The 15,901-nt window shown below is 42.9% G+C and overlaps 1 protein-coding gene across 4 annotated transcripts in view; it reads right to left on the reverse strand.

The window, feature by feature from the left end:
- Positions 1-15,901, reverse strand: part of TEK (TEK receptor tyrosine kinase) — a 106,067-nt gene that overhangs the window by 40,535 nt on the left and 49,631 nt on the right. For all 4 annotated transcript variants that reach the window (XM_086414907.1, XM_086414908.1, XM_086414906.1 and 1 more), the window contains 6 exons: positions 13,172-13,282; positions 11,903-12,055; positions 6,378-6,509; positions 5,590-5,730; positions 3,927-4,055; positions 1,515-1,666 (listed from right to left, as the gene is read on the reverse strand). In XM_086414907.1, coding sequence (XP_086271033.1) covers positions 1,515-1,666; positions 3,927-4,055; positions 5,590-5,730; positions 6,378-6,509; positions 11,903-12,055; positions 13,172-13,282 — 818 coding nt within the window. The remainder of the gene's footprint in view (positions 1-1,514; positions 1,667-3,926; positions 4,056-5,589; positions 5,731-6,377; positions 6,510-11,902; positions 12,056-13,171; positions 13,283-15,901) is intronic.

The raw sequence follows: 15,901 nt of genomic DNA on the forward strand, positions 1-15,901 counted from the left end.
AGACTTACAGTACAGGGAACAGATGTACAGTACAGGGAACAGACGTACAGTACAGAGAACAGACGTACAGTACAGAGAACAGACGTATAGTATAGAGAACAGACTCACAGTACAGAGAACAGACTTACAGTACAGGGAACAGATGTACAGTACAGGGAACAGACGTACAGTACAGAGAACAGACGTACAGTACAGGGAACAGACATACAGTTCAGAGAACAGACGTACAGTTCAGAGAACAGACGTACAGTACAGAGAAAAGACATACAGTACAGAGAACAGACGTACAGTACAGAGAACAGACATACAGTATAGAGAACAGACTTACAGTACAGGGAACAGATGTACAGTACAAGGAACAGACGTACAGTACAGGGAACAGACATACAGTACAGAGAACAGACGTAAAGTACAGAGAAAAGACATACAGTACAGAGAACAGACGTACAGTACAGAGAACAGACGTATGGTATAGAGAACAGACTCACAGTACAGAGAACAGACTTACAGTACAGGGAACAGACATACAGTATAGAGAACAGACTCACAGTACAGAGAACAGACGTACAGTACAGAGAACAGACGTACAGTACAGAGAACAAACGTACAGTATAGAGAACAGACTTACAGTACAGGGAACAGACGTACAGTACAGAGAACAGACGTATAGTATAGAGAACAGACTCACAGTACAGAGAACAGACGTACAGTACAGAGAACAGACTCACAGTATAGAGAACAGACTCACAGTACAGAGAACAGACTTACAGTACAGGGAACAGACTTACAGTACAGAGAACAGACTCATAGTACAGAGAACAGACTTACAGTACAGGGAACAGACTTACAGTACAGGGAACAGACTTACAGTACAGAGAACAGACGTACAGTACAGGGAACAGACGTATAGTATAGAGAACAGACGTATAGTATAGAGAACAGACTCACAGTACAGAGAACAGACGTACAGTACAGAGAACAGACATACAGTACAGAGAACAGACGTACAGTACAGAGAAAAGACGTACAGTGTAGAGAACAGACGTATAGTATAGAGAACAGACTCACAGTACAGAGAACAGACGTACAGTACAGAGAACAGACGTACAGTACAGAGAACAGACGTACAGTATAGAGAACAGACGTATAGTATAGAGAACAGACGTATAGTATAGAGAACAAATGTATAGTATAGAGAACAGACTTATAGTATAGAAAACAGACACGGTTACCACTGCGGAAAGGGAGAGGGCTAGTGGGGCATAAATTAGGAGTTCGGGATTGGCAGATACAAACCACTACATTAAAAAAAGGATTTAGTCTATAAGAGAGGGACCTATATTCAATATCGTGTAGTAACTTTTACTGGAAAATAATCTTGAAAAATAGAACTGAATTACTTTGCTATATACCTGAAAATAACACAACACTATAAATCAACTATGCTTCAACTTTTAAAAAAGCTATAATTTGTTCTACCAAAAAAAAAAAAAGAGAGAGAGAATAAGTCTTACACGTAGCACTGTCCCATCTGGCTTCACCAGGGTCATTTCTTCATTAGCAGGTCGGGGCCAGCCAGATGCTTTGCAGATGGGGTTGAATTTACCACTGTTCACTTCTATATGATCTGGCAAATCCTCTATCTTTGGAGTCATCCTTGGCACACCTGAATGAAGGAAACAACACTGTGAAACCTAATCTTTAACACAGCATAAGCAGAAAATATGAAAGTAGTTACCATCTAGCAAGTCATGTACTGGGCAAGAAATTGGCAAGTATTTTATTGTTTTATCATTACATAATAAATTTTGGGGGGTAGTTGCTCTCCATTCCCATTAAAATGGTTACCAGAACCAGAATTCACACTCTTTGCCATAATGATGTACTTTCTCAGGGTCCTAGGGGATACGGTCTCAATGCTGAAATGGTCATCATCACCACATCTCTGCAGATCTGACTGTCCAGTCCCTCTCTTGCTTTTTAAGGGAATTTATTTTTACAAAAACAAAAACCAAAGCCAGTTCTTCTTCCACTCTGCAAGCCCCTGATTCTCTGATCAACAATGTGATCATTAGTTTTGACATCTGAGAGATGTCTCATTGATTGGGAAGACTGCAACTGGCTGATGATTAATTATATTCACATTTACATCCAAGAAGTGAAGTGGAATAAAATTCCCCTAATCAATTTCTCATCAGTAGCCAAATAAAAAATACTGCTGCCAACATGGAAAGGAAAATAAATGCCTCTGATATCAATAAAGGCATCAGGATTCCTTACTAATATCTGCAGAGTAGAGAATGAATAATCCTGAAATTTAACAATTTTATCCTGAACTGTGGGGTCTTAGAGAGTTTTGGACCACATGTAGGACACAACTGAAAACGGTCCAACACTCGGTAAATAATGTAGGAGATGGACATGCACTTAAAACATTGGAAAAGTGGCTGAGTCCTTTCCAGAAAAAAAGAACAGCAGTCATTTACAAGCTGCTCCATAGCAGTGTTGAGAGGAGGTGGGGGTCAGGGTAAATGCATCAATATTGATATTGTATATTATTATCCTATCTCTCAAGCCTAGAATGAAACAAGTGAAGTGTACGGAGCAGGAGAAGAAAAGGTCTAATAGCCACAAAGGTATTCTTTGATACATCTGCAGAGCTGGGGAGACTATAATGAGAAAATGTGCCAAACTGTTTAGCACACTTAGGTACTGGTGTTGGAATTGTTGGAAGTGCTCTAACACTTTCAATCCATGCCTTTTCTTCTCTGTCCCCTTGCAGTTTTCTGCGATTGGATGGAGGTTAGAGGAACAGGTAGAGGGTGTGGGGAAAGGGGTCTGCCCCTTGAAAGCCCAGAATCTGGGTCTAAGTTTGAGAGTCTCACTTTTTTTTTTGCAACACCGGCCTTAGTACAGAAAGGAAGAAGTGAAACAGAAAAGGCAAATCATTAAGCTTGTTTGTTGCCCACTTTCAGTCCATCCTCTGACAGCCCCATAGCCTTTCCTCCCCTCTCTACACCCTCCCAGATTCTTACCCTGTAGCAAAGTCCAAATCCTGGGGTAGAAGGGAAAGTATAAAGCTGACCAGCTAAGGCCTTTGAGAAAACAGTTGGTATTTCTCTCCATACTTGTTCTGATATTTAAAACTCACAGAGAAAAGACTATAAATGTCTTACTACTCTGAGTGCAGATTTCACTGGACATATGTTATTTATATTTGTTTGACTGAAAATGTAATATATGTTTATTATTTTTAAATTTTAAAAATATGCTTCTTTTGATTTTAAAAAGTATATTCTAGAACAGGGGTTAGCAGACTTTCCTTAAAGGACTAGATAATAAATATTTTCAACTTGGCAGGCCATATGTTCTGGGTGGTAACTACTCAACCCCGTTGTAAGAGCAGCCTCACATGATCTATGGTAAACAAAGGGGCATGGCTGTGTTCAGACAAGATTTTTTAATGAGAACAGATGGTAGGGCAATAAAAAGGAATGAGAAGCATACTGATATGTGCTACAATATAGATAAACCTCAAAAACAGTATGGTAAATGAAGAAAGCCAGCCAAAAAAAATCTAATTTTGTAATTCTTCAAAGTAATTCTTTCACTGCTGTGCATATCCAGGGAAAAGTCTGGTCCTAGAAAAGACCGTCAAAAAGGCAGACAGAGCTCTCAGTGGCTGGTTATCACTTACTGTGCTACAAAGAGCACGAGGTTCATTCTCTATGGGAAAGGCCAATGTGAGAGTCCATAAAGAAGGTTCAGAAAGTGGTCCTTTAGAACAGAGGATCTATTCTTCCCTACTTCTGCTTGGAAACAGAAGGAGTTTAAGACTCTTGGGCTCGTGGGGCAAGAATGATGCCAGCAAAGCTGGGTTCAGATGTGCTGAACTCGGCCCTGATTACAGTGTTACCTTGCTTTACCTTCTTTCTCACACTGGAGCCCTTGGCGTCCTGGAGAGCAGAGGCATCCTTGGAACCGATCACACTTCTCCCCGTTGGTGCAACTGCACCTGAGCTTACAGTCTGGTCCATAATAACCAGGCTGGCATGCTGTCAACAAAGGCATCAACAACTAGTGTTAATATGGGGGAAGGATGAAGATTCAGGCTGTAAGTGGCTAGTTTTATTTTTCTCTCCAAGCTATCAACCTTACTGGTTATAAAAGGTAGTAAGTGATATATCTGTATTACCAAGAAATTAAAGGTTAGAGAAATTCTGATTCCAGGCAAGTTGAATAAGCACTTACCAGGCCACCTGAAAGCACTGATGAGTGATGAGGTGGGAGGGAGGATGGGAAGGACCAGGAAGGCTCTGAGGGGAATTAAAACTTGGAAGATGGGAATGGTGTGCTCCCCAGCTTTTAGTCCCATGGTCAGCACAGCTGACACTATGTGGGGATGTTAGAACTCCAGAGAAAACCTGAAGTCTTACTGGTAGAGAAGTCTTAGAGGACAGAGTCAGGGCAACTGCAGCCACTTAAAATTGGGAGGGAAAATTTAGAAAGGAAGAACCAGAGGGAGGAAGTCCCAAATTTTTGGCTGCTCCCAGAACCACACATCTTTAAGTGCAGGCTCAACACAGCCCAGCTAAAGGTAAAAGGAATGAACTGAGTCTGAGCTGATGCCTGGGAGTCAGAGTTTGCAGTTTGAGTCACCCCAAGTTGATTGCCTTACAGGACATAACAAACAAAATAAACACTCCTGAGAGGAATATACTGCACTGCAGAGTCTCCTCACTGTAAATTTCACAATGTTTAGGATACAATCAACACAAGGAGAAATGGAATAGTGCCACGTAGTCCATCTTCCAGCAGTGCCAGATGTGGAAAAAAACTGACTTTGGGGAGCAAATACTGAAACGTCTTTGAGCTCTGGCTAACTCACCACATTAGCATTTGTTAGGGAGGGTCTAGCATATTTGCCTACAGATTCACGTTAAGTCGGGCTCCCTATTTGGCTCAGTGGTAAAGAATCTGCCTGCAGTGCAGGAGATGCAGGAGACGTGGGTTCTATCCCTGGGTCAGGAAGATCCCCTGGAGGAGGAAATGGCAACCCAGTCCAGTATTCTTGCCTGGAGAATCCCATGGACAGAGGAGCCTGGTGGGTTAGCTTCGAGTAGGTGAAGCTACTAGTATCCACAGAAGATAAGATCTTAACTTCCTCAATTTTCAAATCCCAAATCTTGTCTGTATCTGACATAAAAGTACTGATATTTATGACGTAGTGAAAAAAGTAAATCTATGCCTTTCCAGCCCAAAATGTGGTCTGAAACCCAACAGCATCATCTGGGAGCTTGTTAGAAATGCAGACCCTCAGTCTCCAGTCCAGACCTATAGAACAGAATCTGTGTTCTAAAAAGATCCCCAGGTGATGTGTATCAGCAGCACTTTCTAAGTGGTCCAGAGTCTTAATACAAAAGCATATTTAACTTTGGATGAAAGTATCTTTGATTCAAAACCCTATAGCTCAGCATAGACAGCTGACTGAGTAGTCCAGGTATGTCCTATACACCGATGTCTGGGAAGCTGGGAATCCTCGGTATACCTGCTAGAACCTTGTTTCTTCAGGGTGTGACTGGCCCATACCTTCATTGCACTGCAGACCCTTCCAGCCTGTGGCACAGGAACACCCATAGGGGTCTGGGAGACAGAACACGAAGGACTTGCATCCCTCTGGTTCACTACACCTTTCTTTACAAGTTCTGCCAAATGTGTGCGGTTCACATGCTATGGGAGAGAAAAAGATGATTCAGAGGCAAATACCCAACCCTTTGAAAGGCATGATTCTTCTTTTCAAGGGTCTCTCCTAGACCACTGAACGTGGAAAATATTCCAGTCTGAGCCATGGAATGGTCAGGGTAAAGAACCCTCATGGTCCACCTTACAGATAATGAAACTGCCTTTTGGACAGGACATAGGAGCCACTACTCCCAGTCATGCAGGTCGTGCATTGCACAAACTGATGGAACGGTGTTCACATCAATGACGTCACAGATTTGTACACCTGTCACAACTTTCCCCTGGTGGCTCAGCTGGTAAAGAATCCACCTGTGATGCAGGAAACCTGGGTTCAATCCCTGGGTTGAGAAGATTCCCCTGGAGAAGGGAACAGCTACCCACTCTAGTATTCTGGCCTGGAAAATCCCATGGACTGTACAGTCCATGGGGTCTCGAAGAGTCGGACACGACTGAGTGACTTTCACAACTTTCCAGTGGTTGACAATAAAGAGCCTTTTCTGAATTTACACAAAGGTACCATATGGTGTCACAGAGGCCATTTAGCTTCCATCCCAACTGTGTCCAGATCTAAAATTTGGATCCAGCAATGATGGATTTTAAATCCACAAGGTACTCATCAAGCACTCTTGACTTACCCTTCTCACATGTTCTCCCCATAAACCCAGGAGGGCAAATGCATTCCCCAGTATCTTCATGGCAGATCCCATTGTTCATACAAGCAGTGCAGATGCGGTTACATTCAGGTCCCCACTTCTGAGCTTCACATCCTTTGGTTAAGGAAAACAAAACTCTGGTGAGTGGAGCACATTCATTCCTCAAAGCTCTACTGAGCACCTGCGACATGTTAGCCACATGAGTGGACGCTGGTGAATGAAGATAAATAAAACACAACCTCTGCTCTCAAAAAGCTAAGAGTCCAATGCAGGAAACAGACATGTAACGGAACATGATAAAGACAAAGACAGAGGTACCCAATTATTTTTTTAACTTTTCATTTTATATTGGAGTATAGCTGATCAACAATGTTGTGATAATTCCAGGTGGTCAACAAAGGGACTCAGCCATACACATACATGTACCCATTCTCTCTCAAACTCCTCTCCCATACAGGCTGCCACATAACATTGAGCAGTGCTCCTTGTGCTATATATACAGTAGATCCTTGTCGGTTATTCATTTTAAATATAGCAGTGTGAGAACTACCTAATCTGTATTAGGGTTGGAATAGGGCATAAAGGAAGGCTTCCCGGAGGAGGTGGTATGTCAGTTGACTCTGTACGACCTCCTAAGTGACAAAGAAGATAATGCTGGAGAGTGTGTTCTGGGCAAAGGCTAGATTGGGAGGGAAACATAGTATGCTTGAGGAGCTGCAGGTACAGTTAGAGACAAGAGCAGTGGTTTTCAAAGTGCGACCCCTGATGAGTAGCATCTCCAATTATCTGGGAATCTGTTAGAAATGCAAACCCCAGACTCCTATCCATGACTTACTGGATGAGAAACTCTGGAGGTAGCTTAGTACCCTATGCTTCACAGGTGTTTTAGATAATTCTGAGGCATGCCAAAGTTTGGGAACATCTAGTTTAAAGAATCCCATGGACGGAGGAGCCTGGTAGGCTGCAGTCCATGGGGTCGCTGAGGGTCGGACACGACTGAGCGACTTCACTTTCATTTTTCAGTTTCATGCATTGGAGAAGGAAATGGCAACCCACTCCAGTGTTCTTGCCTGGAGAATCCCAGGGACGGGGGAGCCTGGTGGGCTGCCGTCTGTGGGGTCGCACAGAGTTGGACACGACTGAAGTGACTTAGCAGCAGCAGCAGTTTAAAGAATGTGGAGAAAAACCTAAATGGGCAAAGAATCTGAAAAAGAATAGATATATGAATATGTATAACTTTACTGTACATATGAAACTAACACAACATTGTAAATCAGCCATACTTCAATATTAAATAAAAATTTTTAAAAGATGAAGAATGTGGAGAAGGGAGCCAAGCTAAAAGGGGAAGCAGGAGCTAGTAGCACTCACATATTTTTCAGGTAGAAAGCGCAGAAGAAATGAAGCAAGATCCAAGGCCGAAAGCACAAGAATGTAAGAGGCTTCCCAGATTCGTATTTCCTGGCTCCTCCACTTCAGTGCCTGGCGATCTGAGATTGTTAATTAGACCCAAGGATACCTTCTAACATAAGGAAAAGTCAGGGGGAGTGGGGTGGGGTGACCTTTTGTGGTCAGGAATTTAGTTTAATTTTTCTTCTGAAAGGAACTAATGTCTTTGTCCCTGAATATGAGTCTCACAGTGGTAAACGTGGACCTGTGCCAACGGCTTATAATATTTTTGGCAAGAACTCCTGGTTATCAGTATTTTCTCTAGAATAATCAGTAAGACTGTCAACACAGACCCAGTCTGACAGGCAACCACCTAACAGATAAAGCTACAAAATGTCTCAAAGCTAGTGTTTACATGCCTTCATGTATAAAGGGGAAAATCCTACACAATCAGTGATTTCTTAAAAGCCAGACCCCGGATTATCTTCAGACGCTGAAAACTAACGCTGACAGAACCCTGGGATAAAAGTGGGTCTCCTGTCACAGTAACCCGTGTACCAATCTGTAGACCTGTCACAGTTTCACTCTTAATCCTGGGAAAGAGAAAAGGATTAAGCTTGAGGAGATAAATGGGGTGATCTCCCCGGGATGAAGGCAGGAAAAGAGTTCCTTGATAAGCAACAAGTACGCAATTCGTTGTCTTTTAGTCACTCAGTCGTGTCCGACTCTTGCGACCCCATGGACTGTAGCCTGTCGGGCTCCTCTGTTCATGGGATTTCCCAGGCAAGCATACTGGAGTGGGTTGCCATTTCCTTCTCCAAGTATGCAGTTAGGCCTCTGTGATTTTCTTCAAAATATAAAAAGGTTTTGTGTTTTAGGAGACTATAGATCCATGGCATCCAAAGATAAATCTTACAATCTTAATGTTTTCAAAAAATCTTAAAAAAAAAAAAAAAACTACATTGGAGTACAGTTGCTTTACAGGGTTGTGTTAGTTTCCACTGTACAGCAAAGTGAATCTGCTACACTGCCATGGAGAGAATTTATGCTGAAAAGAAACCCTGTAAGTATAACCAGTTTGATTTTTAATACTCAGTCTTTATGACAGAATACCACACTTATGGCAGAAGGTGAAGAACTAAAGAGCCTCTTGATGAAAGTGAAAGAGGAGAGTGAAAAAGTTGGTTTTAAGCTCAACATTCAGAAAACAAAGATCCAGTCCCATCAATTCATGGCAAATAGAGAAACGGTGGAAACAGTGACAGACTTTATTTTTGGGGGCTCCAAAATCACTGTAGATGGTGACTGCAGCCATGAAATTAAAAGACGCTTAGTCCTTGGAAGAAAAGTTATGACCAACCTAGACAGCATATTAAAAAGCAGAGACATTACTTTGCTAACAAAGGTCCATCTAGCCAAGGCTATGGTTTTTCCAGTGGTCATGTATGGATGTGAGAGTTGGACTATAAAGAAAGCTAAATGTCAAAGAATTGATGCTTTTGAACTGTGGTGTTGGAGAAGACTCTTGAGAGCTCCTTGGACTGCAAGGAGATCCAACCAGTCCACCTTAAAGGAAATCAGTCCTGAATGTTCATTGGAAGGACTGATGGTGAAGCCGAAACTCCAATACTTTGGCCCCCTGATGCGAAGAGCTGACTCATTTGAAAAGACCCTGATGCTGGGAAAGATTGAAGTCAAGAGAAGAAGGGGACGACAGAGGATGAGATGGTTGAATGGCATCACCGACTCAATGAACATGAGTTTGAATAAACTCCAGGAGTTGGTAATGGACAGGGAGGCCTGGCGTGCGGCAGTCCATGGGGTCGCAAAGAGTTGGACATGACTGAGCAACTGAACTGAACTGATTCCTAGGGTTCAAATTTACCTGAAAAGATATTCTAGTTATGAGAAATGGACAAGTGCCTTCAACTGTACCTCATTTCTTAGTAAACATAAAAGAGGCCAAGCAGGGAAAGTGTTAGTCATTCAGTCGTGTCAGACTCTGAGGTTCCAGGGACTGGAGTCTGCCAGGTTCCTCTGTCCATGGAATTCTCCAGGCAAGAATTCTGGAGTGAGTTGCCATTTCCTTCTCCAGGGGATCTTCTCAACCCAGGGATTGAATCCAGGTCTCCTACATTGCAGGCAGATTCTGTATTGTCTGAGCCACCAGGGAAGCTCCAAGTAGGGAAAAGTACTTTTAAAAGTACTTTTAAATGGGATGGTCGTGACCCAGCTCAAACTTTGTTAGAATGATTTTAGGTATTAGCAGTGCTTTTCCAACAGTTTTACTGAAATGAGAGCAAAAGAAAATAAATGTGCTTCTGACAGTCTAAAAAGGAGACAAGTTGGAGATCAAAATGTGTTCGAAGTCTTTTATCTTAAAAGTTCAGGAGAATTTTAAATTCTAAACTACGCTAAATCTTATTTGCTCTGATGTTAAAGAAAAAAAAGCTTTAAACCTTTTACCATGTATCAATATCTGATGTTTCTGATATTGTTATGAAATTTGCCAATTTATCCCTGATTCTGAGCATGGAACATGGTGCTATATCACATTGGAGAGACCATCTTTTTATTAAAAAAATTTTTTTTAAGTTATAAAAGTATGATAACACATTTACATGAGACTTGGAAAATATAGAACAAAGTTATATATAGTTCCACTATATATTACAATCATTTAAGTAGATAAATTAAGATTTTTAGTTGGAGTTTCAATATCAAGCTGGAGAGCCCATCTTAATGAAGTGAATGCAAATTGTGTCCTTGCCATTCAGATTCGCAAAGAAAGGAGATGAATGAAAGGGGATTTTATTTGCCCAAACTAGATGACCCACACTTTTCATAGGTCTATTGTCATACTGCAATACCTGTTTATCTATTTATGTATGTACCTGCTCTGCTTGAGAATTACCTGAGGGACAGTCAGTCATCTTATTATCTTTGTATTCTCAACACCAACATAATGCTTGGCAGAGACTTATAATCCACACAGATTTGTTGAATGAATGAATGCATGAATATAATGCAAAGCAAAACAAGTACTTTCATGAATTAGGGTGCTGATCATTAGAGGAATGACAGGGCATCCCTGTCAGAATACTTAGACCCGAAGGCCTGAACATTTCATATCATGAACACCTAACACAACTGGGGAAAACTCAGGGCAAGTTTTTTGCTTTCTATAGATCAATTTTTGGTAAAAATGACTGGTGATAGTTACTTTCTACCTTGATAGCTATAATAGGGGGAAAACATTTTCACTAGTTCTAATACTCTCATTTTTCAAACCTGAAAACAGAAAACACATTTTGGAGTTAAATGATCTCAAAAGTGTGTGATTTATGGGGGACTTAGTGTTTTAACTCGGAGAAAGCAATGGCACCCCACTCCAGTACTCTTGCTTGGAAAATCCCATGGACAGAGGAGCCTGGTGGGCTGCAGGCCATGGGGTCACGAAGAGTCGGACACGACGGAGCGACTTCACTTTCACTTTTCAGTTTCATGCATTGGAGAAGGAAATGGCAACCCACTCCAGTGTTCTTGCCTGGAGAATCCCAGGGACGGGGGAGCCTGGTGGGCTGCCGTCTATGGGGTCGCACAGAGTCAGACACAACTGACACGACTTAGCAGTAGCAGCAGCAGACTAACCCAGAAGGCCTAACTCTTCTCCCAGTAGCAGACACCTTTTGGGGGGACTGTCCAGCTCAGAGGGATTCCCATTTTGTCTGAGGAAACTGCTGCTATTCAAGTGTGAGGCCCTAGTGCCCTCGCTGTAATATGCGGCTCCACCCCCATCTATAACTCCTTGGTCTAGGCAGGTAGACACCTGACAAATATTTAGACCAATCTGACTCTTTATCCTGAGAGTTTAACATTTAGAAGTAAGTGAAACATCACTGAAGCTAAGTTAGGGTAATGGTAGCACCCTCCCACACTGCAGTGCTGAGCTGCAGATCTTCCCTGGAAGATATTTTCTGGAACTTGCTTGTCAGCCTTTAAATCAGTTTTTAAGAGTCTTTAGTATACTTCCAAGTCATCCCAGTTTTTGCTTAAGTATCCAGAGTCAGTTTTGGTTACTCACAACTCAAAATTGTAACAGCTACACCGTCACTTACTCCGGACTATGAGCCTGGTGAAGGCTGAGGTGAAGAGGTTTCCTCCTATGTACCTGGCCGAGTACACGCCAGCATCCTGGGGCTGAGCGTGAGGCACTTGCACTTCCAAAATGTCAGGGACTTCGTGCCGGGGCACCGAGTGGATGAAGGAACCTGTAAGGGAGAAGAGTGAAGAGCCATGGGTCACCCTCACACACTCCTGTTCCCTTGTCTGGCCCCTCCACTTGATCAGCTTTCCCTGACCTGATATAGAAAATGTGCTCAAGCATATCAGATGTGGGAGAAGAATGAAAAGGTTGCTATTGAATGCTCTCCCAAAACTCGAGAAAGGGATGGTGTTGGAGTAGACAGGTTAGTCTCTGAGGTCCACCACTGAACACATGAAGATGAGGGTAGCCTAACGTTCTTATCTTCCACAGGGAGAGGCAACTAGGCAAACCTGGGGAAATGTCAGGTAACCTTGCCAACCAATCAATTAAGAGACACCTAGAATTACTACTCCCATCTGTAAGCCTCACCTATCCACAGAGCTTAGACTAGTCCCCATCAATATCTCAGCTGCATGAGACAATTGCCACCAGATGCTGCCAAATAGTAGTTGGACACAGACAGATTTGCATTGCACAGTTAGACCCCAGAATCACCACCAACTGGCGTTCCAGGTTCACTCTGCCCTTTCCCTTAGCCTTGCAATCAAACAGTGTCACATATCACATGGCAGAATTGGAGACCCCAAGATTCCATCATGATGGAATTTTGTTGAACATTCATAGTTCATGTTGCATATTCCCATAACATCTTATGGAAAAGATGAACTTTTTGGCTAACCCAATACACTGTAGGTACATTTCACATATGTATGTAAATCTCCATTTTACTTAATTTACTTAAGTAACCAAACGTGTTACCTAAGACAGCTTCTATCATAGAATTTGTTTGAGCTTCCTGGTGGCTCAGACAGTAAAGAATCTGCCTTCAGTGCAGGAGAACAGGGATCGATCCCTGGGTCAGGAAGATCCCCTGGAGAAGGGAATAGCTACTCACTCCAGTATTCTTGCCTACAGAATTCCACGGACAGAGAAGCCTTGTGGGCTATAGTCCATGGGGTTGCAAAGAGTCGGACAGGACTGAGCAACTAACATTTTCACTGAGCAGCTTGACTTCAAACATCTGCCCCCCCAGACTGGCATGAGATAATGACCCAATATTGCTTGGCTGTCTGATGCCTTACACAACAGTGCGGGAATGAAACAAAACATATGGACTCACCATTTTTGTAAATCACTGCGTCTTCTTCTTTAATCAATACCTTTTTGAAAGATATGTTCACATTATCTCCCCTGTCCACAGTCATAGTTAAAGTAGCTGGTAGAAAGGAAGCTATTAAAAGAGAGAGAAAAAAGCCAAATGAGAAAATGAGGTTACATAGCTTCTCCAGGAACAACTGAAACTTGAATCAGAGGATGAGATCCGGGACTTGGCAGGAGTCAGGGGATTTTCATGTTAGCTTAGAGAGCTACCCTGTGAAGGCACACGATGCCTCTGCACTATGCTCAAAAGCACCTGGGCTTTAGGTACATCTTCTTGCTTTCCTTAGTACCTGCCAACCCAGGCATGGCACTCTGCAAGACTCCCACAGAGATGCTGTGGGGCAGATGGTGATGAATGTGGACCCAGAGGGAGAATGGTATAGATCAAAGAGCACTGTGAGCACTGGAACGAGACAGTCCTGGGCTTAAGGTCACCCTCTGCCAATTTCTGAACCTCTTTGACCCCGTTACTTCACCTCTGAACACCTCAGCTTCCTCATCTGTAATTTGGAAGTACAAGTATTTGCCTTAAACAGTTGTTAGGAACATTAAAGGGCTTCCAAGGTGGTGTAGTGGTAAAGTCTGCCTGCCAATGCAGCAGATGTGGGTTCAATCCCTGGGTTGGGAAGATCCCCTGGAGGAGGAAATGGCTACCCACTCCAGTATTCTAGTCTGGAAAATTCCATGAACAGAGGAGCCTGGAGGGCTACAGTTCATGGGGTTGCAAAAGAGTCAGACATGACAAAGAGACTAAACAGCGACTAAACAACAACAAACATGAACATTAAATGATATATGTCAAAGCCCTGGGTGCTTAGAAGAGGTCAGGATCCTTCCCAAACAAAAACGAAGGCCACGCTGCTGTGCTGACATGTGCGGTGTGGCCACGAGTGCTGGGGAAGGCAGACAGGGGACCCCGGGGGCCACTTTCCAGGGCTCCCTGTCTCCTGACTAGAAGCTTCATTTCGCAACCTCACCCAAGTGGCTCGTACTCTCTGCGACATGCCCTTCGGTTCCTGTGAGAATTTTTGTGACCATTTCATGCTGTTGTTCCTTTCTCTGTGGTTTGTTTATATTTTCTGCTCCTTTGTGTGAAGATTGTTTAGCTAACCGTGGGACTTCTCACTCGGCATTGTATTCTGAAAGGGAACCGAGATTCCCCCTTCGGCTCAACTCCAGTGTGGTTGTTCTTTCTGCCCGTTCTGTGGTTCTTTATTATTTCAGACTTTGTGCCTTTTAAGCTCCCTGTTTTGTGAGGATCTGAACACAGTCACACGGCAGTGTTCTCCTGCCGTGCAGCCTGCCACCTCCTGCCTTCATGGCTCTAGGCTGACGGATCTTTGCTGAGGACTAATGAGGGGCATCCACAAGCCAACCTTGCAACTTGGGCTTCCTGATGACACCAGAATCTGGCTCAAACTTTACACATAGTCAGATAATCGTGTGACTTGACCGGATCATGAAAACAATAAGCTCCTATGAACCAGGCATTGTTCTAAGAACCTTGCACATATTTAATTTTCATAATATCTCCAGGAGATAGGTACTACAATTATCCTAATTTTACAAATGAGGAAATCAAGGTACAGAGAGGTTAAGAATTCTCTTCAAGATTACACAGCAAGTTCACGGGACAGCCAAGATTTGAAGTAGGTAGTTCGGTTCCAGAGGCCTCTCCTAGGACTTTTTTTTTTTTTTTTTAAAGAAGTATTTATTTATTCTTTATCTTTTGATCACACTGCATGGCATGTGGGATCTTAGTTCCTTGACCAGGGATCGAACCTGCACCCCCTGTGTTAGCAATGTGGAGTCTTAACCACTGAACTTCAAGGAAGTGCCCAACATTTTATTTTTAAAATGAAATTACTGATGCCTACATTAGAAGATGACTTGCTCGGGACCATTTGGATTGGTTAATTAACTCAAAGACCTTACCCAAGAATATAATTCACTTATTTCTTAAGGAGTGGAGAAGAAACTATAAGGTAGTAAAATGACATTTTTACTCTTAGTGTTTATTTATCGTTAAATTGAAGGAGACAACTGAAACTTAGCTCAATTATTTTTCATCTATGGGAAACATCTTTCATTTTATGTCCATTATTATTTTGAGTAATTACCTAACAGCCCTATGAAGACAAGATATCCACATCTATCATGTGGGTGGTGGAGTTAAGGGTGACTAAGCCCCTTCTTGAAGGCCTCCTGACCATGAGTAAGTGTGAAAGTTGAGACACACACTTAAGACCTCCAGCCTTGTTCCAGACATCAGCCCTTCAGAATCATCCTCCCCTAGGCGCATGTCCTTACTTCTCACTTCCAGCCATTCAGAACTGTGCTCAGTGCTACAAACAGACCACGTGATCACTCACATCCACTTCTTCCCTTCTCTTCCCTTTCCCTGTGTCTCACCAAGTCCTACTTATTCAGCAGTCTCCATTGAGACATCACTTTTTCCAAGGGCCTTCCAGAATCCTAGAATCCAGGTTCAGTTCAGTTCAGTTCAGTTCAGTTACTCAGTCATGTCTGACTCTTTGCAACCCCATGAACCACAGCATGCCAGGCCTCCCTGTCCATCACCAACTCCTGGAGTCTACCCAAACCCATGTCCATTGAGTCAGTGATGCCATCCAACCATCTCATGCTCTGTCGTCCCCTTCTCCTCCTGCCCTCAATCTTTCCCAGCATC

This window comes from Bos grunniens, chromosome 8 (genome assembly GCF_055505025.1).
Source record: "Bos grunniens cultivar Pamir isolate PY7600 chromosome 8, Bosgru_T2T1.0, whole genome shotgun sequence".
Lineage (NCBI taxonomy): Eukaryota > Metazoa > Chordata > Mammalia > Artiodactyla > Bovidae > Bos > Bos grunniens.